The sequence below is a fragment of the Dendrobates tinctorius genome, unplaced genomic scaffold, assembly GCF_039654945.1.
Source record: "Dendrobates tinctorius isolate UK_male_01 unplaced genomic scaffold, ASM3965494v1 ptg000240l, whole genome shotgun sequence".
NCBI classification, from domain to species: Eukaryota; Metazoa; Chordata; class Amphibia; order Anura; family Dendrobatidae; genus Dendrobates; species Dendrobates tinctorius.
The window spans coordinates 9,271,394-9,296,043 of NW_027361907.1; the positions used below are offsets into that span (position 1 = coordinate 9,271,394).

Here is a 24,650-nt window from a genome sequence, read left to right on the forward strand (position 1 = left end):
GACAGAATGCTTCCCAATCCTTTGCCTCCCGAGCATATTTCCCTGCCTAGAACCAGGCTCAATTGATAGCTTACTATCTCATTTCCTTGCCTGGCGCCTGATGTTGCACAGACAGAGAACTATCAGTCAAGCTAAAGAAGGTGGCATTGGGTGTGTAAAAATGGTAGTGAGGCAGAGGCTCAGGAAGTTCTCTGTCACGCCCAGAGCACTGATCGCCTCATTTACATATGAATAAAAACACTAAATTCTTGGAAATGCAGCAACAGATAGAAGATGTAAAGGTGTTGATGAATATACATTTTAAAGACCTGCATGCCCAAATATGTAGCAAAATACATTTTTTTTCTAGATTCAACCCCACTCTTGTCCTTTGCCAGATCTGTCTTTGTAGTTCTTCTTTATTGATGTGATTGTGGCTATACTGCAATTCTCAGAATAACCCATGATCTAGAGTGGGCTATTTCTGGTGAAAAAAGGAAGATACCATTTTCTAGAGTTACAGATGAGCGAATTGATTCACAGGACCCTGGCCAATTGTGTTCCGTTAGCAGTCCATGGCCGCCAGATGGGAACCAACCTTGCTCCTACCTGCGTAACATCATTATTGTTGTGTTACACACATGTGACTTATCATCAGACTTACTAATCAGAAGAGGCGCCTTTGATGCCATTGGGTAAGAGGAAGTTTGCAGTGCGGCCATCCAGCGGCCCCGGACTATGAACGTGGCCACTGGACCAGTGACCTAGGATCTGTAAGGCTGGTTTCACATTAGCTTTTTTTTCCGCAGTGCATTGTGCGCGTCCATGCGCATGCGTCATGCGCACCTATGTTTAACATGGCGTGCGCATGGTCTAGCATTTGAACGCGTTCATATGCGTTTTCGTGCGCATGCGTTTTTTAAGGTTTGCGCCTAGGCGTGCCAGACACAACCTGTTGCATTTTTGGGTCCATCCAACGGTGTCAAAAAAACGCATGTGCACACTTGCGCACGGAATGTGACAAAATAACGCATTACAGTCTATGGGAACGCAGGCGTGCGCATGGAGATGCACACGCCTGCGTTACAAAACGCATGCGTTTTAAGAGTTAACATGGCTAGAAACTGGTTAAAACGCATGCGCCTAAAAACGCAAATGCATGCAAAACGCATGATGCGTTTTTTGCATGCATTTCTATTGAGCACGAAGCGCTGCACTAAAAAACGCTAACGTGAAAGTAGCCTAAATCGATTTGCTCTTCTTTACATACCAGCTCTTGGACATCACAGGAAGATTGTGAAAACCAAAGGAAAATATATCTTACTGTACATTAGGCTGCTTCCAGGATGGAAATTACAGTGGGCTTTCAGAGACAAAAATAAAGTTGTCTTAATTCATTTTGTTATTGGAGAATCCGAAAACTCCAGATACCTTTCAGTATACAAGTTTCTGGCAGCCATACTGTATGTGACAGCTCCAAATCTGTCATCAGAGCTAATGTCATCAGCCACGGGAAATGCAGTCACAGTCACAGCACTGATAGACCGGAGTCAGGATGGCCGTCCTAACTGGGTACTGTAAGGAAAAAATCCCCCCAACACACACTTGTACCGCAAGTGTTACAGGCGATTTCCACATGCTTCAGTGCCGCATTGTTCCCTCCCCTGCTATTTTGCCATTATTGCTTTTATAGTTTTTCTTTACAATTGGACAAGTCAGTAATTTGACAAACTTGACCTGCGTGCTGGGATCTTATCACCGGGCCGCAATGACAGTCCCTAGGCTCTTTTTTATGACATAACATTTTTCTTTATAGATCGCTTTATGTTTCATTTGATGATTTTTTTTTTTTTTCCAGTTGGTGTGACTGAATTGATAAACCCACTAATAAGAAGGGGTGTCCCTATATTTTGTGTAGTGTATGTAAACTTTAGGCCACGTTCACAATTTCAGTATTTGGTCAGGATTTTACATCACTTATGTCCATGCCAAAACCAGGAGAGGAACAATCAGAGGAAAAGTATAATAGAAACACGTCGTCACCACTTCACCCACTCCTGGTTTTGGCTTACAGGTGAAGCGATGGCCGGGGGACCACCAAAATGCAGGGAGACTACGGTACACAAGAAGAGGTGCAAGCAACAAAGGGTTAATTTATTTACAGGCAAGGAATGCAGTGTATAGGAAAATGCAGAAACAGGGGTATGCTATGGAAACAGACAATTTACAAGGATAATATTATTTAGCTGGGCCGTCAAACAGCACGGAGCAACAACTATAACAGCTCAGAGTATTTATCCAACTGGCAAGACAACCCAGTAAAGTCATGTACGATGCTACACTAACTCATAACCTATCTGGCCTTTTCTAACCTGGCCTCACGGCTGCCGTGCTCTATCTATTGCAGCCTATCCTAAGCCCTAGCATGTGCACAGAAGAGGTTAACACTCACAGTAGCGTTGGTATCTTAGTCCATTCCCGGGGCCCCTGAAGCTTTGCAAGATGGTGCGCACGTCTTTCCTGGAAGCTCTGTGCAATGTGATCTTTTCCTTGTGTGCAAGTCCAGTGATGCTCCTAGAAACGGTGGATTCCTTCCTCTGGATTCCTTTCTTGTATTTTCTTTGTGGCTTCTCACGGCAAGACAGGAAAGCCACCTTTTAATCCCCAGAGTAGTTTACAAAGTCACAGTCGCAGACTAAATGTTCTTTCCCTCACAGCTCCAGGCAGGCACATCTCCTTCCTGCAGAAATCTCCTGTCTCTCCTCACACACAGAAAAGCAGCCCCTCCCCTCCCTAGTCTGGCAGACGAAACAAAACAGTCTTTACAGCAGGGAAGCGCAGAATGTCCCACTGCTCTAACCAAGGGGGTGCTGTCTCTTAAAGTGGCAACTTGTCTCTATGGTCCATAGCAATGCCACCGCCTTACATGCCTCCCCTACTTGAAGATGGTCGTCCTCGACCATCACAGCATCAAGGTTGCAGTGGAATAGAGACACTTGCAATGCGGAACAGCACCTCTAGGGGAGAAAACATAAGCAGAGAAACAGACAGAGAACACTGGTCTATGTATCGGGCTGGTGGAACCAGTCTTTACAGCAGGGAAGCGCAGAATGTCCCACTGCTCTAACCAAGGGGGTGCTGTCTCTTAAAGTGGCAACTTGTCTCTATGGTCCATAGCAATGCCACCGCCTTACATGCCTCCCCTACTTGAAGATGGTCGTCCTCGACCATCACAGCATCAAGGTTGCAGTGGAATAGAGACACTTGCAATGCGGAACAGCACCTATAGGGGAGAAAGCACAAGGGGAAAAACAGACAGAGAACACTGTTCTATGTATCGGGCTGGTGGAACGAAACAGTCTTTACAGCAGGGAAGTGCAGAATGTCCCACTGCTCTAACCAAGGGGGTCTCTTAAAGTGGCAGCTTGTCTCTACGGTCCATAGCAATGCCACCCTCTTACACAGGTAAAATACTGAACATGTGAAGTACTGTTCAAGGAATTTTCCAGGATTAGAAAAACATGGATTCTTACTTTAGAAACTAGTGCCACACTTGTCCACAAGTTTCGTGTGGTTTTGCGCCTCAGCCCTATTCACTTCAGTGGAGTGAACGTACAGATGTGGATCTGTTTTTAAGGGGAAAAAAAGTATTCATGTTTTTTCTGACATGGACAACTCCATTAATTCCTTCAGTAATTTAAAAAAAAAAAATAATAATTTTTTTTTCATCGGTTAGGCACATACAAATAGTACATCCACTGGAAGTGCGGACCGGTGTACTCAGAGAACATTGCAGATTTCAGGCATTCTGGCTCATACAAGCAGCAATACATTTGTATGGTGTTTGTGCCAGTGTGTAGAAAATGTATAATACAGTGACGTTCCTCTAATGAGTGTATTTCACTTCTGTACGCAGATCATAATGCTGAATTCAGCAGCAGAATTGCAGAGCTACATTGACAAGTCACAGCTGACACAGGACCTTGGTGGAACACTGGATTATTGCCATAAAAATTGGCTATCGCATCGTACAGTGAGTGCCATTTCCGATTTCCTTATGCTTTATTACAGACTTGACTACCTGTCCAGTATCTCTGTGAATGACTGATTCCTTGTAATACCACGTTATTTATGCTTCCTGTCGTATTGCACTGACTTTATCCTCATAGGCAATAGAAAGTTTTGCCCTGATGGTCAAACAGACTGCACAGACGCTGCAGTCCTTTGGGACAGAATTAGCTGAGACAGAGCTGCCTAATGATGTGACAACCACCAGTTCTCTATTAGCTGTGCATACAGAGAAGAAGGAGAAAATGAAGGTGAGCAGTCTACAAGTCACTGGACCTTTCATATATCTGCTTATAACCATACTAGATGGTGGCCCGATTCTAGCGCATCGGGTATTCTAGAGTCTCTGCTAAAATAAAAAATAGTTATATACTCACTTTCCAACGGTCCCCGGACTCTTTCTCTCCTCTCCACACTCCCGGCATCTTCCGGTTCAAGTAATGCTTTGCGCGAAACACCGCTGATGACGTCGCACTCTCGCGAGAATGACGTCATCTTCAGCCCTTCTCGCTAAGCATTACTGGAACCGGAAGATGCCGGGCGCGTGGTGAGGAGAGAAAGAGTGCGGGGGGCCGTCGGAAGGTGAGTATATAACTATTTTTTATTTTAACAGAGACTCTAAAATACCCGATGCGATAGAATCGGGCCACCATCTAGTGTATTATACTCCTGTTACACCCGGAGCTGCTGTCACTGTTCTGCTGTTACCTAATGTACTCCTGTTACACCCAGAGCTGCAGTCACTGTTCTGCTGTTACCTAATGTATTGTACTCCAGTTACACCCAGATCTGAAGTCACTGTTCTGCTGTTACCTAATGTACTCCTGTTACACCCAGAGCTGCAGTCTCTGTTCTGCTCCTACCTAATGTAGTGTACTCCAGTTACACCCAGAGCTGCAGTCACCGTTCTGCTCTTACCTAATGTATTATACTCCTGTTACAGCCAGAGCTGCAGTCACTGTTCAGATCTTACCTAATGTATTGTACTCCATTTACACCCAGAGCTGCAGTCACTTTTCTGCTCTTACCTAATGTATTGTACTCCAGTTACACCCAGAGCTGCAGTCACTGTTCTGCTGTTACCTAATGTACTCCTGTTAGACCCAGAGCTGCAGTCACTGTTCTGCTCTTACCTAATGTATTGTATATGTACAGGACTGTGCCTGTGTAATGAGTGACGCAGCAGTGATGCCTTTAACGGCTGTAATATGCCTGTACAATAAGCGATGCAGCCGTGTTGCCGCAATGACTAAGCGACTGTCGCTGATTCGCCACGGCCTAACTGCCGCGACCAATCAGCGACGCAGGATTTCGGTTACAGACAGACGTGATAAGACAATTATATATATAGATATGTGACTACACGTAGAAGACCAGAAAACTCAAGACTGTCACTAAGAGATGGCTATCTGGATGTAGGATAAGTTATGAAGTCCTACTGGCATTTCTCACACCCTATGGACAAGTAATAGAAGAATGTGATGTCACGTTTCAGTAGGCAGTAGAAATCATTTCAGTTCTTGTTTCGGTGTTGACCCTTGAATAATGTCTAGTGATGAGCGAGTGTGTTTGGATAAGATGTTATCCGAGCATGCTCGGGTGCAAATAGAGGATCTTCGGCATGCTCGAATACTATGTTCGAGTTGCCGTGGCTGCACGTCTCGCAGTTGTTCGACAACCGCAACGCATGCAGAGATTGCCTGTTTGTTAAGCAATCTCTGCATGTGTTGCAGCTGTTAAACAGCCCCGAGACATGCAACCACGGCAACTTGAACATAGTATTCGAGCATGCCGAAGATCCTCTATTCACACCTGAGCATGTTCTGATAACACCTTATCCGAACATGCTCAATCATCACTAATAATGTCCACTCTTATACAGTGCTCTATGCTCAATGTTGGAAACCTCCAACAACTGTATTTCACCAGGAACATTGACAGATCCCCAACGGAGCTACTCCCATGAATGATGTGGACGGACTCACTGTGGACACTGACTGGCTTCTGTCCTGGCAGTACTTGTATATTCCAGACATACAGTATGAACCTTGATAACCACGTGTTTGTGCATGTGTGAAAAAGACAAATACTGTCAGGATAGAGGCCACTCAATGTCAAAAGCGACTCTGTGGGTTTCATTCAAGTGAATGGCTCTGTCAGGGTTCCCGTCGGGATACAGTTTTTCTGGGTTGGATTCTGACAAAAAACCCTGATGTAGTGCTCAGCGTGGGGCATTGTAGAAGTGTGAACTGAGCTGTAGATTGATATAATCTGTATTAATCCTGAAGACTTTCATGTTTATTTAATACAGGATGATTTGGGATTGGCATTGAAGCAGGGAAATGATATCTTGGAAAGGATCAGGCAGCCTGTTCTAGAGGACCCGGAATACAGAATGAATCAGGACCAGCAGGATAATCAAACAACAGTAGAGAGGTGTGAAAATCCACAATTTACGTTTTGCACAAAAATATTCACTATGTATGTAATTATTTAATTTCCAGATTTCCTATTCTGATATATCTGAGCTAAAGCTGGATGTTCTTTACTTGCTGATGTCACAGCTATAAATTGAAGTATGTGGTGTCTGGTTGTGCTGTTTTTCACATTGGTGAAGTCTGTAGTCTCGGACGACTGTTTTTGTTCAGAATCAATGGTGAGTTTAGGCGGCATTGAGGTGTTTTCCAGAGAATATGGTGTATTTCTTCCAAGAATAGTGCAATGCTGCTGCCGGTCCTTAGGTGATCTAGTATTTCATTCACTGAAGGGTGCCATATTTGATTAATCCTGGATAATCAAGCCCATTTGTACTATTGTACTAGCTTTTCTCATAGTTTCCCCATGTACTCAATGTCTATGATTTGGCAAACACAGATGAAAGTAGAATTTTATAAAAACACTGAGCCTCAATTATCAAAACTTTTCTTGAACTATCCTGGTAAATTGAAAGTGCACCTTCATTGCTAGACAATAGAGGCTGTATGTGATTTAGATGGTTTCTGATAATTCTACCTTATTTTCTGATTCATGGCATCAGACTCTGGTGCCTGGAGAGGTCCGAAAAGCCCCCGAGCTACATAAGAAGACCCTAGTTTTATTAATGGGCCATGGATGACCCTGTAGAAGATTTTGCATATTGGCCCATGTGACTCAAGTTATGAAGTTGTAGTTGGCTTTAAAGACTTTTGTAATTTATTATGTTTGTGTCCCACATGTTGGCTTCTTATTCATTTTACAGGCTTATTATGCAACTAAATGAAACCGAAGCAGCGTTTGATGAGTTTTGGACAAAACATCAACAAAAGCTTGAACAGTGCTTGCAACTGCGACATTTTGAGACAAAGTTTCGAGAGGTGAGGTGGATAATTGGAAATCCAATGTCTTCATATACTGTCAGTCATAGACCTATTATCAACCTCATGTGACTCTTATTACTATCCCTCAAACCCAAATGACCCTGGTGGAAACAGTTACAGTTGTGGCCAGAAGTATTGACACACCTGCAATTTTGTCAGATAATACTCAGTTTCTTCCTGAAAATGATTGCAATCACAAATTCTTTGGTATTATTATCTTCATTTAATTTGTCTTAAATGAAAAAAACACAAAAGAGAATGAAGCAAAAAGCAAAACATTGATCATTTCACATAAAACTCCAAAAATGGGCCAGACAAAAAGTATTGGCACCCTCAGCCTAATACATGGTTGCACAACCTTTAGCCAACATAACTGCGACCAACCGCTTCCGGTAACTATCAATGAGTTTCTTACAATGCTCTGCTGGAATTTTAGACCATTCTTCTTTGGCAAACTGCTTCAGGTCCCTGATATTAGAAGGGTGCCTTCTCCAAACTGCCATTTTTAGATCTCTCCACAGGTGTTCTATGGGATTCAGGTCTGGACTCATTGCTGGCCACCTTAGAAGTCTCCAGTGCTTTCTCTCAAACCATTTTCTAGTGCTTTTTGAAGTGTGTTTTGGGTCATTGTCCTGCTGGAAGACCCATGACCTCTGAGGGAGACCCAGCTTTCTCACACTGGGCCCTACATTATGCTGCAAAATTTGTTGGTAGTCTTCAGACTTCATAATGCCATGCACATGGTCAAGCAGTCCAGTGCCAGAGGCAGCAAAGCAACCCCAAAACATCAGGGAACCACCGCCATGTTTGACTGTAGGGACCGTGTTTTTCTCTTTGAATGCCTCTTTTTTTTCTCCTGTAAACTCTATGTTGATGCCTTTGCCCAAAAAGCTCTACTTTTGTCTCATCTGACCAGAGAACATTCTTCCAAAACGTTTTAGGCTTTTTCAGGTAAGTTTTGGCAAACTCCAGCCTGGCTTTTTTATGTCTCGGGGTAAGAAGTGGGGTCTTCCTGGGTCTCCTACCATACAGTCCCTTTTCATTCAGACGCCGACGGATAGTACGGGTTGACACTGTTGTACCCTCGGACTGCAGGGCAGCTTGAACTTGTTTGGATGTTAGTCGAGGTTCTTTATCCAACATCCGCACAATCTTGCGTTGAAATCTCTTGTCAATTTTTCTTTTCCGGCCACATCTAGGGAGGTTAGCCACAGTGCCATGGGCTTTAAACTTCTTGATGACACTGCGCACGGTAGACACAGAAACATTCAGGTCTTTGGAGACGGACTTGTAGCCTTGAGATTGCTCATGCTTCCTCACAATTTGGTTTCTCAAGTCCTCAGACAGTTCTTTGGTCTTCTTTCTTTTCTCCATGCTCAATGTGGTACACCTCCAGCCACTATAGCCTCAGTGGCGCCGGTTTGATCTTCAGGCTCTCGGGGGTTAATCCTGCTGGAGACCAGGTTGGAAGGTTAGTCACGCCCACGGTCTTTAAATAGTCATACTGGCATATGAGTGTCGCCGATTATAGCTTGTGTTTCATACCAAGTGGTTCCGGTCTGGAGTGGAGGTGTTCAAGAGAGAGAGATTCATATCTGGTGTCGTATGATCCGTCGTTATCCTTTCTCCTTCCCATATTTGTGTTTAGTTGTGCCCTGTTCACATTACTGTTTATTCCTGTGTGTGTGCGGCGCAGTGCAGTTTAAGTTCTCCCTGTCTGTCATTATTTGTGTGGGAGCTTTGGTGGTGTGACTCCTCACTGGGTGGAGGGTGGAGGGTTAAGTGCAGGGCTGAGCAGGAGATAAGGAAAGGTCGGAGGCTCAGGCATTTGCACCTTCAGCAAAAACCCTGGGTTGAGGGTCAGACAGGGTTTCCCCTAGTAAAAGGGACACCACAGGGGCCCCGGGTATTTCAGCCTTAGTTGAACTAAGCCCCTGTGACAGAATTATATCCAATTTGGCTTTAGGACAATTCTTTTTGTGTTTTTTTCATTTAAAACAAATTAAATGAAGATAATAATAACTAAGAATTTGTGTTTGCAATAATTTTAAGGAAGAAACTGAGTAGTATCTGACAAAATTGCAGGGGTGTCAATACTTTTGGCCACAACTGTATTTGGTAACCTGATCTCTGCTGGGTATTATTATTATTATTATTCAACTTTGGGACATATTGTTAGACAGTGCCAACTTTGACTAAATACAAAAGGTGGATAGGACGGTCAGACGGAGTGCCAACTGCACGTTTCCATATTGATATAAGAGCAATGCTGCTCCCGCCGGGTGCCTTGGATGAGGAAAAAGACTGGGATGAAAATCAAAATAACCGGTCCAAGGGAGTGCAAAAAGCCAAAAATGGCAACCTGATGAAGACAGATTTATCTGTCGAAACGCGTTGTGGTCTAATTTTATTATAATAAATGAGCATTTTTTAAATAAATTTTTGGCTTTTTGCCCTCCCTTGGACCGGTTATTTTGATTTTCATCCCAACTTTGACTAAATAGTCTTACCATTCACAATGTTTATCACAGTATTTCATGTTATGTGATAAATCTGGCATTTTTCTGATTTAGTTTAAGCTGACATCACCTACTAGATGGCTTACTTTGTGCCACAAATATGCTCCACAATTTGGCGCACATTTTGGCATGACAATGCCATGTTAAGTCTCACTACCATTACATTAAGCCACCTCTTTTTCACTGAGGTCACACTCCTTATCAGACAAGGGACAAATGTGTCTAAAACACATAGGCCCCCGATTCACCATTTGTGGGGTTTTTTCGTCACTTTTCTCATTTTGTCTTGTGGTATCAGTTGCTGTTTTTGGCCCCAAATTCTTTAAAACGACACACACAGTTCATAAACGGCCTTTATTTTTGTTTTATAATTTTTTTTGCTCCTTTTTAGACTAAAAAAAATAGCATTTTCTGCAAAATGTCACACAATTTGTGCAAAAAAAAAAACAGTCTTGTAAAAATCACTCCGTATGAGAACTGTAGTATATTTCGCATAAAATATTTTGACTTTTTGAATAGTCACATTTGTCGATTTAGTCTAAAACATCTGGAAAAACAACACTGATATAAAAAGCTGAAAATTAACTAAACAACAAAAGGCAACTTTAAATTAAACTGGTGCAAATCCTTTGCTGAATTTGTTGGAAATGAAACAGCCACTAATTAAGGTATATTATGCCACAAACTGGCAAAAATGGATTGATTTATCATGTCCATAGCAAATATGGTGCAAGTCATGAAAGACAGCAGATTGGTGTAGCACAATTATGGTACATTTAGTTTGATAAATCTCCCCGATTACGGTACTTTTTATATTTGTCCATTTCCCTGATATTATTTTTTTCAGTATTTTTGAATGTTTTGTTATCTTTTTCAACTTAGGTCAAGGCAACTCTGGACAATATTAATGAAAGGTTATCAACATTTAACGATATAGGAAATAGTTCTTCCCATGTGGAACACATACTGAAGGATCTCTGCACTTTTGAGGAAAAGGCCCAGGTAAGCTCCATAGCACAAGGACAGCGCTCAGACCTGTATTGTTCATTGGGGCAATGCAGATGAGCGAGCTTCTTCATCGACTCAATCTGCTTATGAAAAAAATTGTAGCAGGGGCTACATTGTTTTCATGTAGTATCTAATCTAATTTTTTTGTGCACCCATAGACTTCAATGGGTGAGCCATTTTAGTCTATGGGTGCACAAAAAAATTCAGATACAAAGCCACCATAATACATCTGATTTTTTGCAGATACATCACAATTCTTTACATAGAAACTGCATTTAGTTTAGCTAGTACTTAATAGTCTAGTTAGTGTTTAATAGCTGCTGATTTATAAAAATCAATTTCAATTTACTGGATATAATTGGGGCGATATTTTTATTATATATATATATGTGTGTGTGTGTGTGTGTGTGTGTGTGTGTGTGTGTGTGTGTGTGTGTGTGTGTGTGTGTGTGTGTGTGTGTGTGCTAGTGTGAACTTGACTGCCTGTCTTGGATTTAAAAAAATGTATACAGTGGGGAAAAAAAGTATTTAGTCAGTCAGCAATAGTGCAAGTTCCACCACTTAAAAAGATGAGAGGCGTCTGTAATTTACATCATAGGTAGACCTCAACTATGGGAGACAAACTGAGAAAAAAAAATCCAGAAAATCACATTGTCTGTTTTTTTTTCATTTTATTTGCATATTATGGTGGAAAATAAGTATTTGGTCTGAAACAAAATTTCATCTCAATACTTTGTGATATATCCTTTGTTGGCAATGACAGAGGTCAAACGTTTTCTGTAAGTCTTCACAAGGTTGCCACACACTGTTGTTGGTATGTTGGCCCATTCCTCCATGCAGATCTCCTCTAGAGCAGTGATGTTTTTGGCTTTTCGCTTGGCAACACGGACTTTCAACTCCCTCCAAAGGTTTTCTATAGGGTTGAGATCTGGAGACTGGCTAGGCCACTCCAGGACCTTGAAATGCTTCTTACGAAGCCACGCCTTTCGTTGCCTTGGTGGTGTGCTTTGGATCATTGTCATGTTGAAAGACCCAGCCACGTTTCATCTTCAATGCCCTTGCTGATGGAAGGAGGTTTGCACTCAAAATCTCACGATACATGGCCCCATTCATTCTTTCATGTACCCGGATCAGTCGTCCTGGCCCCTTTGCAGAGAAACAGCCCCAAAGCATGATGTTTCCACCACCATGCTTTACAGTAGGTATGGTGTTTGATGGATGCAACTCAGTATTCTTTTTCCTCCAAACACGACAAGTTGTGTTTCTACCAAACAGTTCCAGTTTGGTTTCATCAGACCATAGGACATTCTCCCAAAACTCCTCTGGATCATCCAAATGCTCTCTAGCAAACTTCAGACGGGCTCGGACATGTACAGGCTTAAGCAGTGAGACACGTCTGGCACTGCAGGATCTGAGTCCATGGTGGCGTAGTGTGTTACTTATGGTAGGCCTTGCTACATTGGTCCCAGCTCTCTGCAGTTCATTCACTAGGTCCCCCCGCGTGGTTCTGGGATTTTTGCTCACCGTTCTTGTGATCATTCTGACCCCACGGAGTGGGATTTTGCGTGGAGCACCAGATCGAGGGAGATTATCAGTGGTCTTGTATGTCTTCCATTTTCTAATTATTGCTCCCACAGTTGATTTCTTCACTCCAAGCTGGTTGGCTATTGCAGATTCAGTCTTCCCAGCCTGGTGCAGGGCTGCAATTTTGTTTCTGGTGTCCTTTGACAGCTCTTTGGTCTTCACCATAGTGGAGTTTGGAGTCAGACTGTTTGAGGGTGTGCACAGGTGTCTTTTTATACTGATAACAAGTTTAAACAGGTGCCCTTACTACAGGTAATGAGTGGAGGAAAGAGGAGACTCTTAAAGAAGAAGTTACAGGTCTGTGAGAGCCAGAAATCTTTATTGCTTGTTTCTGACCAAATACTTATTTTCCACCATAATATGCAAATAAAATGAAAAAAAAACCGGCAAAGTGATTTTCTGGATTTTTTTTTCTCAGTTTGTCTCCCATAGTTGAGGTCTACCTATGATGTAAATTACAGACGCCTCTCATCTTTTTAAGTGGTGGAACTTGCACTATTGCTGACTGACTAAATACTTTTTTGCCCCACTGTACATACAGGATATGTTTCTATTAACCTCTGTATATACAAATGTATTGTTTTCTGAATGCATTGGTTCTGGAGGACATATTTCTATACGTATGGAGCCTGTCGGAGCCTATAAAGTAACACATCGAGACAATATGGCCAGTACCCTGCAATGTGAATGAGCCTTTACTTTTTGGCACCATAATTACAAAACTGCAGTTTAAGGCTATGTGCACACGTTGCGGATTCTGATGCGGATCCGCAGCGTTTCAGGCTCTGTGGGTCCGCAGCAGATTTAGCTGCGTTGTACAGTACCATTGTTTTCAATGGTAAACTGAAAATCGCTGTGCACATGCTGCAGATTATTCCGCGCGGATTTGCTACAGGTTCAAATCCGGAGCATGTCAATTCTTTGTGCAAAATCCACAGCGGTTTCACACCTTCTCCATTGTAGAGGTGTGAAACCGCAGGGCTAAACCGCAGGCTAATCCGCAGGTAAACAGCAGGTTTTTTGACCTGAGAATTTTGCCTGCTGATTTTTCCAAATTTGCGCGGAAAATACCGCAGCACCTAAAAATACGTGTGCACATAGCCTTACAAAGATTTCAGTATTGCATTGCTGAAAATTTTTCATGTTTCTTCACAATTTATATGTTAACAATTTTACTTATTATTCTCACCTCTTAACTTTTCAGCTATTACAATTTATAAAGAAATGATCTTTTATCAATAGGAAACGATACAGACGGCACAGGTCCTAACAAGAGAGGGTGACCATCTTATCCTTAGTAACCACTACGCTGTGGACTCCATCCTCCCAAAGTGTAATGAGCTTCATCATCTATGTGGTGACATCACTAGTCATAGCCAGGAAAGGCGAGAGGTGCTTCATAAGTCTCTAGAACTTCACAGGCGTCTAGAGAAGGTTAGTGAACAATCAAAATTGCATGTGTCTGGGTTTTTATACTTTAAATGAAGCAGTGTTGAAACGCCAGTCTTGAGGAATCATAAATCAGATAGATGTGTATATATATAAGATAATCCTTTCCTTTATTCGTCCCACCATGGGGAAATTCAGCCTAATAAATAGGTACTTCCAAAAAATTACATATTAACCTGAAGAAGAAAAAAATGGAAGCTTTTTACCATAAAATTCAAAATTTATTCAAGTCAGTATGCATGCAACAATGCAATAAAATTATGTAAAGAGAGGGGACAAGAAATACAAAAAATGCTGCCCAAAAAATATTTTCATGGCATAGATAGACAAAATATGTTCATTGCACAGAGTAGCATAATAAGGCCGAGATAATGGAATAGATTATATTTTTTGTATAAGGTGCAACAAAATGCCTCCTAATGGAATATTCATTGGCCTAAAAAAGAGTAGCCAATGGTAATAGCATATACTATATAATGTATAAGAAGCAGGTGCAATAATCAGGGAGATTTCTCATAAATCAATAAAATGCATATGCAACAATATAAGGATTTCTCAAAGATAGGACAATAAAGTGCTTATGCAAATGAAAAAGATTTCCAAATAGTAAAGAATCCATTAAGGGGTTAATCCCCAATGTCCCAAAGGCATCCAGTGCGGTGTTAATTACAGATTTAATCTCCAATAGAAATGCTAATACTGAAGCAGAGCTGGCTATACAAAGAGTTAAAGTGCTAAAGATAAGGGTCTTTGTCTATACCTTGAAGCAGCAGGCAGGCCAACGCGCGTTTCGCACTTGGCTTTGTCCAGGGGAGGTGTGGACAAAGCCAAGTGCGAAACGCGCGTTGGGGTGCCTGCTGCTTCAAGGTATAGACAAAGACCCTTATCTTTAACACTTTAACTCTTTGTATAGCCAGCTCTGCTTCAGTATTAGCATTTCTATTGGAGATTAAATATCTAATTAACACTGCATTGGATGCCTTTTGGACATTGGGGATTAACCCCTTAATGGATTCTTTACTATTTGGAAATCTTTTTCATTTGCATAAGCACTTTATTGTCCTATCTTTGAGAAATCCTTATATTGTTGCATATGCATTTTATTGATTTATGAGAAATCTCCCTGATTATTGCACCTGCTTCTTATACATTATAAAGTATATGCTATCACCATTGGCTACTCTTTTTTAGGCCTATGAATATTCCATAAGGAGGCATTTTGTTGCACCTTATACAAAAAATATAATTATTCTATTATCTCGGCCTTATTATGCTACTCTGTGCAATGAACATATTTTGTCCATCTATGCCATGAAAATAATTTTTTTTCAGCATTTTTTGTATTTGTTGTCCCCTCTCTTTACATAATTTTATTGCATTGTTGCATGTATACTGACTTGAATAAATTTTGAATTTTATGGTAAAAAACTTCCATTTTTTTCGCCAGTCTTAAGGAATTGGGGCCACTGGGTATTAAATGGAGTTAGTCAATAAGTTTTTGCTATTTAATTTAAGAGAAGCATAACGTAGGGAGCGAGAATCTGATTCCAGGGGTGTGTCACTTATTAGGCTGTGTGATGTAGTTTCACTACAGTCAGTTTTATCTGCAGTAGATTATCACTGCAGGACTAGGTCTCATGTGCAAGCCAGTCCAGTTAATCTGTGTAACCCCGCCACCCATTGATTGGGAGCTTGCTGACACTGTACACAGACAGCTACCAATTGGGAGTTTTGGTGGGGTTATAGACACTTCAGTATTCTCACCACTGATACTGTACATCTATAGCAGAGAAAATGGGATTCTATCATAACTGCACCAAGCAGTCCAGTAAGTGATACATCACTGGAATCCCTAGGTCATGCTGTTCTCTGATTCCATAACAAAAATCTTTTGGCAGATTATCTTTAACCCCTTCACGACGCATGACTTAAACTTACATCATATCTCGTGTCCCTGCCTTTGACGCGGGCTTGCACCGTGTGCTTCCCCGCTCATGGTGGCTGATTTAATCAGCCAGCATGTGCCTCTAACAGCTGGGGATGGAGTGGAGCTCTGTCTGGGGCTCAAAATAATTGTAGAATTACACTCATTTTGCAATTTCAACGCTCTTGGAATTTTTTTTCCAATTTTCCAGTACGCTATGAGGTAGAATGAATGGTGTCATTCAAAAGTGAAACTCATCCCACAAAAAAGACTGTGTGGCTAAATTGATGGAACAATAAAAAAGTTATGGCTCTTGGAAGAAGGGGAGGAAAAAAATGAAAATGGAAATCGCTATGTCATGAAGGGGTTAATGTCCATATTGTGTTTTCTAATAATGTTGCCTACACTTTTCAGACCATGGAGTGGTGTGATGAGGGAATATACTTGCTGGCTTCCCAACCTGTGGATAAGTTCCAGTCCCAGGATGGAGCAGAATCTGCACTGCAAGAGATTGAAAAGTTCTTTGAGAGTGGCACAGAAAATTCTATCAAAGATTTGCCTACTGTTCTTACACAGTATGAAGCGATTCTCACTCTGGAACTGCAGGTAAGTCTTCAGTATTTCATTTTTTTTTAATCAATTCTAAATGGTATTTTCTGGAAAATATCATTTTATGCATTTTTGTACAACAGGAACATGTTCAAAAGGTTTTCCAGAAGCAACAAAGTATGCAAGAAATGTTTGAGAAGCGGAAAGGAAGCTTACGCAAGCTGGCGGCAAAACAAATGCGGCCTGTGCAGCCTGTGGCTCCTAGGCCAGAAGCATATACCAAGTCTCCTAGTTCTTCTCCAGGTAAAATATAATAATTATCGGCGTTACTTTATCACTATACGTCAGTCTACACTCCATAGTTTAATCTTGAAATAACAGATAATTTTGGTTTGTTTCTATAACCGCTTTTTGTTTTTAGCGTATGTAACAAAACCTATACTCTAGTCTATCCCACAAAATAATGAACCTGAGATTTGTCTCCTACCCCTAGTTCTCCAGAGGGCCTCTGAGCACCGAGGAAGTGCAGAAAGCGTTCTTCAGAGAAGAATGAACTATCGCAGAGCCAAGGTGCGTTGGTGTGTGGCCTACTGCACAAACAAGGGATAGACCTCCTACGATGAGGCTTGTTTTCTACATAAGGTTATTGAATTGGCATGTGTTTTTCATGTAGAGTGAAGTTGATGGTCAAGTTAGAAGTTCTTCTATGATGGAGGATGAAGAAAATTTAGCAGTGCTGAGAAGGTACTCAAAGTATAGTATTGTGCTAAACACCAATTAATAATTGTATCCCGCCCTATATTAGTTTCTAGAGTTTGTAGAATTTTCAGAGTTCATAGTCTATACATTTTTTAAACCAATGTACAGTGTGTTGGTTGTGTTCTCCTGTATAAGATCCTACATCTTTTTTTTTTTTTTGTTTCAAGGCATGTAATGAATGAACTCATAGAGACTGAAAGAGTGTACGTGGAAGAGCTCCTGTCTGTGCTGGAGGTATGCCAGTTCACTAGAAGTTCTATCTGAGCTCATTTTATTTATTAGTTACTGAATCTTTATTATATACCAAGAGTATATTATCTTCCATATTTGCCTCAGTTACTAAACACTAGATCACACAGACGGGGGGGGGGAGGGTAGTTCCATATTTCTTGGGAAATGTATTCCTATAAATGTGTGGCCAGCAATAAAAATCAAGAAAACTAAAAAAAATTTTAATTTCTTCAATTTGAGATGTTTAAGAAACTAAAACTACAGAAATCATGTATTTTGGCCGGTATTTTTTCCATAAAACTATTGATCTATTTTGTGCTCCATTTGAAACACAAAGTACTAGCCCTTCATTTACATGTTTTATTTTTTAAAGAGGTTGTTCCATAAACAAAGTACATTTTAATTAATAGATCTTGGAATAAAAATAGCTTTCACAATTGGATGTGATTGAAACAAATGTTCCTGTGCTGAGATAATCTTATAAATGTGCCCCTGCTGTGTACTGTGTAATGGCCGTGTCTGACCGTACAGGGTCATCGTCTGATCATCTTCTGGGCAGTGGAAGCGCCAAAAGAGAGTATACAGACATTGCAGTATGGATCGCAGCTGATTCTTTTTGTGAGGTAAAACATGTTTTAAAAGGAAACCTATCAATTGAAAAATTGCTGTTAGCATGCAGATACGGCTAATGTGCGGGTTAATAGCATTCTGAACCTGCCTGACACTGCCTAGAGCCCCGCTGCTTGAAAAAATGAACTTTATTCCTGTTGGCAGCATTCGGCGTTCAGTCATGGCGGCGCTGTCTCGGGTTCAGTTACTGCTCTGTGTATAGAGGGTGGCGGCTGTAACTGCATCCCCGACTCTGACAGACAGTAGGCTCGAAAGCGGGGCTCTAAGTGCGTGGGGTCGGGCAGGTTCAAAACGCTATTATCCTTCAGATTAACCCTATAGCTGCAGATTAATAGTGTTTTTTCACGTAACAGGCTTTGAAATGTTTTTTACCTCACAGAAAGCAGCATCTGCGATTCCAGGCTGTAAAGTCTGGATACTCTCTTCTGTTTCCTCTGATCTTTCAACCATGTTCCTGTACGGTCAGGCATGGCCATTACACAGTACACAGCAGATTATCTCAGCACAGGAACATTTTATTTAAACATATCCAATTGTGCAAATTATTATTATTATAAGATCTATTGATTAATATGCACTATACTTGTGGAAAAAACCTTGACGTCTATGTAGTGGTTCCCTGTAACTCACATGTGAGTAGTTCTGCTCCCTATCTAGCCATCTTTTCATCTTCAGGTGTCATACCCACAGTGACGATCATGTACACGTGTGATTTTGTACAACCAATGTTTGGCTTGTTATGTTGTCTATAGGGTTATGCCGCTGAAATGGAGAATCCCTTAGTAATGCATCTCCTCTCTCCAGTTCTCCTCAATAAAAAGGATGTGTTGTTTGGAAATATGGAAGAAATCTACCACTTTCATAACAGGTAGACTTTTCACTCATCTATATAATATGATATGGATGACTAGTTCGACCTAATTAGGCATTTCTGCACTTAGCTGATAAGTTTTCCCAGCGTATACTTTAACGTTGCCTTACTCTCCATTTAATAGATGGTGTCTGCTATGCATCTGCATACTGTATGTTTAACTGTATGGGAATGTTCAGTACGCTGAATTTTCTTTGATATTTGGATCAATTTTTGCACGTGTATTGTCTTCCTTACACCCGGCGTTGCTATTGTCTGGCATATTCGCAAAATATAACACAAAAGCTAATGTATATTACGGTAAAGTGTTTTGGCCATTAAGCATCACAGGACTGATTTTGTATCAGATGTTTTTGACCTTTGACTATTTTCACCTTTATTACATGTCTTCTTGCTAGAACTTGGCCAAAGTGATCTGGTTCGGTTTTCCATAATCACCCGCAGAACCTCTACTGACAATGTATGCATCACAGATTACTGGGTGTCCCTTGACTCCAATATACAATATAAAAGCAGTTAATGCTTAAAGACGCACTCCCATCTATACTATTTTATTAACTGTGTGTATATGTGCATGTGATGTAGTGTATTACTGTACTCGCCTACCGCTGCTCTTACTGATGTCCAGTGCCTTTTTGCTCCACTTCTTCATGAAGTCACCGCTCTGCATACTGTCCAGGTCACACTACGCTCGTCGTGACCCGAAGTGGCTTTTACAATGTAGTGGAAGGAGAATGAGGCTCCATAGGCCTACTTTGTTAAAGAGACTAGTCAGTATTACGGTGACGTCACTGAGAAACGAAGCAGAACGATACTGGACACCGGTGGTGAGTATATTAATACACTCACTCTACATTACATGCACCTATACACACACATTGTATAAAACAAAATAAAGATGGGAGTGCTCCTTTAATGGGGTTATCCAGCTCGAAAAGATGCTTAGATGTGTTTAAAGGGAATGTGTCACCAGATTTTTGCTATGTAATCGGAGCGTACCAAGATGTAAGGAAAGATAGCATGATACCAGCAATATGTCACTTGTTGGACTGTGTTTTGCTGTTTCAGTACAATCAATGTTTATCAGCAGGAGATTATCACTACAAGACTAATGTCTCATGCCTTCTAGTCCAACCACACCCCAGAAACAGATAAGCTACACAGAAAGCTGTCAACCAGTGGCGTGGGCACAGTTATACACAACTCAGCAGCTGGAACTACAGCTAAGAAAACTGTGATTCTAGCACCCAGCAAACTAAGTAATACATCTCCAGAATCAAGGTCCCTAACTCGTATTGCTATCAGATTACATAGCAAAAACCTGATGACTGATTCCTTTTTAAATCAAACTATATACAACTTACTGATATGTTTTTATTGCCAAGTGGCTAACTATGTCCCACTATCAACATCAGTCACTAAGTTGAACACATGACAAAGCTTAGTGTCCTGTGTTGGCATGTGATTATATATGTAGTCTGTGGCAAAGAAGTGGGCTAGCTTAGCTGTTGAAATACGCCAGGCAACCAGTCTACCTTACGTAGGTTGCCTACACAGAGAGGGAAAGGAAGCCCTCTTTTTTTCAATTGTAAAAGCCTGTCACCTAATTCATGCTGCCCAAACTGCATGCAGCATGAATCAGAGCCTGCCTGCATGATTGCAGCCAGGTAAAAAGCAGGTATGAAGATCTGGCCAGGAACGATTGCCAGAGTTGAGACTAGTCCGGTTATGCACATGACTGGCTTCTCACCACACTGTTATCAGTGATTGACAGGTCATTTCTTTAGCATGAGAATTGCCAATCACTTACAGCAACACTGGCAAAAGGTTTTAAGTCTCTCAACATCTTTAAAGTATATTTCCTCTGAAAGTCTGGAGCGAATCAGTGAATAATATATCTGTCTGCAATGGACCAGCCAAGTTTTGTTTCATGCTGCTCATGGTTTGGGCCGCATGAATCAAGTGGCAGGTTCACTTTAAATCAGACATGGAGCTGCTGGGACCAGACATCAGTACTGACTGTGTCATATATTGCTGGAGCTTTGGCAATTAAAGTTGTATGTGGTTTTTTTTTTGTTTTTTTTTAAACATATCTGAAGATATTTTTAGATACTGTAAAAAGCAAAATGGTCCTTTCTCATAGTATAGTGTTTCCCAAACAAGATTTTGTGGAACTTTTAGGTTACTTTGTTCCTTCTTAGGCTAGAAGACATTTTTAGCTGTGTATCAGGGACAAGTTAATTATAAGAGTTCCTTCATGGTGAAAATGTTGAGAGATCCTGGAAAATGAGAATTTACCGTTAGTATCAGTCAGCGTTATCATGGAAAAAGATCATGCCAGACATTTCAAATAAGTGAGACAATGAATTGCATGTACAATTGTAGGAAAAGAAGACAAGCCTCCGAGCTGCAAAATAAAGGTAAAATAGTTTGGTAAATTTCTGTTTTATTTCCTTGGTTTTATTTTGCAATGATACAATTTTACTGCAATCCTTTAATATGTAAAAATTTTAGTTTATCAAGTAGTGTATCTCTAATGTTTTGATGTATGTTTTGCAGAATATTCTTGAGAGAGTTGGAGAACTACATTGACTATCCTGAGCTAGTAGGAAGATGTTTTCTAGAAAGGGTATGTGTTACTATTGGATAATGTGTGAATATTGGTTAACTATAACTGATACTAGATGGAGGCCCGATACTATCGCATCAGGAGGCTGGTAATGTCACGATGGGGGCAGGCTTTGCAGTGTTGAGAATCTCTCTCCCCCATGTGTTCACCCACCTATCCACTCTCTCTTTCCCCATGTGCTGACTTCTCCCCTCTGTGCTCTCTTATTTGACCTGTCTACCCCATGTGCTATCCCCCTTGTCTGCTGTCTCTCTCCTTCCTGTGCTGTGTTCTCCCCTCATGTGCTGTCCCGTTTGAGCTGTCTCCCCTCTGTGCCCTGTCTCTCTCACCCCTGTGTCTGACCGTGTACAGAACATACCACAGCTCCTGGGCAGGGGAGGAAGCTAAAGACAATACTGATATTACAGCAGGAGATCGCAGAGGATACATTTTGTGATTTAAAATATTATTTAAAAACAGTCAGTGAAATATTTTACCTCACAAAATGAATCCTCTGTATTCCCCTGCTGTAATGTCAATATTGTCTTTTGCTTTCTCCCCTGCCCAGGAGATGTAGTATGCGCCGTACACGGTCAGACACAGACAATTTTTAAAATGAACTTTTGTTCGTGGGAAACCACCTTTAATGTGAACTGCTTCCTCTGCCTGAAGACACGTCGCGCATCTGCCGCCGGGATCAGCCAAATAATTCACTACACCTGCGCGGAATTCACGCAGTCGCAGTGCTACGGTGTTTCGCTGGTGGTACCGCACAAGAGGCTGCTTGTGAGTGTGGGTGTGAGTGTGTGTTATGAATGTGTGTGTGTGGTGCCTACGGTTTATAGAGTGTGTGTGTGTGTGTGGTGCGACTGTGTTCCGCTGGTGGTACCGCACAATAGGTTGGTACCAGCAGCAGTTTCCATTTTGAGACACCCATCACTTTGGTGTCAAAATATGGCGGTCAGTGAACTTCCTCCACTAGGAATTCTGGGATACGGTGACATCTGGACAGAACAGGAAATGAAAACATTACAATGCAATTATATAAATAGATTAGTAACATATAGCCAAGAAAAAGTTATGTGAATCTTAGAAATATAAGGACTCATGCATTTTGGCTCCATACAAACACTGACTTGTGAAAGCTTTATCAGGTATCCTGTGTGAATAACTTCCACTTTTTGACTTATTGCCATTGGAGTGCTTGTTTCTGTATTTGGAGGCTTTTTGGCCGGTTGCTTGGGAAGTATTGCACCCACAACCTTATGACTGTGCTGTTGTTTTTCCTTGTTATTTTACAAGGACTTAAATTTGTCACTTATGTCTGTAGCTGGGCATAAATTGTGCTATTGTTAATTCCTGTACTTGTTTTCTAACACCCAGATGGAAGATTTCCAGATATACGAGAAGTACTGCCAGAACAAGCCCCGATCGGAGAGTTTGTGGCGCCAGAGCTCTGACGCTGCCTTTTTTCAGGTAACTGTATAGCAATGTCACAATTATTAGTAGCATTTAATGGATCTGTGTCCATAACATTCTGCATCTTGTAGGAGTGCCAAAGGAAACTGGATCACAAGCTAAGCCTGGATTCCTACCTACTGAAACCTGTGCAGAGGATAACAAAGTATCAACTGCTTTTAAAGGTACATTATAGCTTATGCATTACAGCTGGAGCAGAGAGCCACTTGAGCGGCTTCTGCACTGGCCATATGTTACATGAATATTAAACCTGTACACTGCGATCCCCCTTCCCAATCATTTCCAAAAAAGTCTTGCAATGCTAAAAGTGGACCTGTGACCGCTCCTAACATACCTGCATTGTACCTGTCCTCTGTTTTCCTCTAGTTTCATCTTTGTTCGCTCACCACTCTACAGTCATCTGACTTTGTTTTCTGGGGGACAGTGCGCTCCTGAAAAAATTAGCAGTTTGGAGCAATGGTAATAAAGTAGTACAGAGGCAATAAAGCTGGCCACTTCAATCCAGACAGTTTTATTACCCGTGCACTCCTCCATTGCCACTGGTCTGATCAGTGCTTACAAGCGCTGTTAAAAAGAGCTGGTAATCACTGTGCAGTATCCAAGACAATGAGCATAAAACATTAAAATTAAAAATCCCTTCTTTCTTAAGAATGGATCGGATTTTAACCATTTTAACCACTTTAAAACAGACCTGAGATATGTTAATAGCATCCCCAATGAGTGAAAATGCAGCAGCTGTCAGCAGTACAGTATAGGTGTCACCCTTCCGCATCAGTTGCGATCAATGTTGTCACCAACCATGGCCAAATAACCCTTTAAATTCTCCTGTTAATAGTGAATTCGGCATCTAAATGGTTAAAAGTGTGTGGGGGCTGCCTTTTTAACCCCATCAGCACTTTGAAATCATGATTGTATGGTTCTGATGGTTAACGTGGCAATTCATGGCCAAATAGAGTCTGATGGCTATAATGGCCTGATCAGAAGTTAACTACATTTAGGTGGTAAAAAAATCCCATTTCTCATTCCTGTCATGTCCCTTTGTATTAATTCCTGAAAAGTACCTGAAGGGTTAATGAACTACCTGAAAGCAGTTTTGAATACCTTAAAGGGTGCAGCTTTTAAAATAGTATAACTTTTGGCGGTTTTCCAATATATAAGTCTCCCCAAAGTCACTTCAAACCTGAATAGGTGCCTAGAAAAATGAGCTTCGTAAATTTCCTTGAAAAAAATGAAAAATTGCTGCTACAATTTTGAAGCTTCTAAACATCGTAACAAAATAAAAGAACATTTTACAGCTGGTGATGATGTAAAGCAGATAAGAAGGAAATGTTATTGGTTAAGTATTTTGTGTGGATCCGGATTAAAGGGATAATCATTCGAAGTTTGAAAATTGCTAATTTTTTTAAATTTTTTTTGTAAAATTTCTGATATTTTTTAGAAATAAACGTAAAACATATGGGCATTAATTTACCATGATTGTGAAATTTAATGTGTCATTAAAAAACATCCATGTAAAATAATATCAAAGTCACTGGGATATGTTCTAACATTCCAGAGTTCTTGCCACATAAAATGACACGTCAGATTTGAGAGATTTTGCCTGGTCACTTAGGGGTTAAATTCGAATTTGAATGCA

At 41.0% G+C, this 24,650-nt stretch overlaps 1 protein-coding gene across 5 annotated transcripts in view; it reads left to right on the top strand.

The window, feature by feature from the left end:
* MCF2L (MCF.2 cell line derived transforming sequence like) overlaps positions 1-24,650 on the top strand; it is a 309,764-nt gene that overhangs the window by 242,922 nt on the left and 42,192 nt on the right. For all 5 annotated transcript variants that reach the window (XM_073556853.1, XM_073556852.1, XM_073556854.1 and 2 more), the window contains 15 exons: positions 3,896-4,012; positions 4,149-4,298; positions 6,359-6,483; positions 7,286-7,400; positions 10,805-10,924; positions 13,757-13,948; positions 16,302-16,493; positions 16,580-16,739; positions 16,930-17,006; positions 17,110-17,180; positions 17,363-17,429; positions 18,809-18,924; positions 21,487-21,556; positions 22,919-23,011; positions 23,086-23,178. In XM_073556853.1, coding sequence (XP_073412954.1) covers positions 3,896-4,012; positions 4,149-4,298; positions 6,359-6,483; positions 7,286-7,400; positions 10,805-10,924; positions 13,757-13,948; positions 16,302-16,493; positions 16,580-16,739; positions 16,930-17,006; positions 17,110-17,180; positions 17,363-17,429; positions 18,809-18,924; positions 21,487-21,556; positions 22,919-23,011; positions 23,086-23,178 — 1,758 coding nt within the window. The remainder of the gene's footprint in view (positions 1-3,895; positions 4,013-4,148; positions 4,299-6,358; positions 6,484-7,285; positions 7,401-10,804; positions 10,925-13,756; positions 13,949-16,301; positions 16,494-16,579; positions 16,740-16,929; positions 17,007-17,109; positions 17,181-17,362; positions 17,430-18,808; positions 18,925-21,486; positions 21,557-22,918; positions 23,012-23,085; positions 23,179-24,650) is intronic.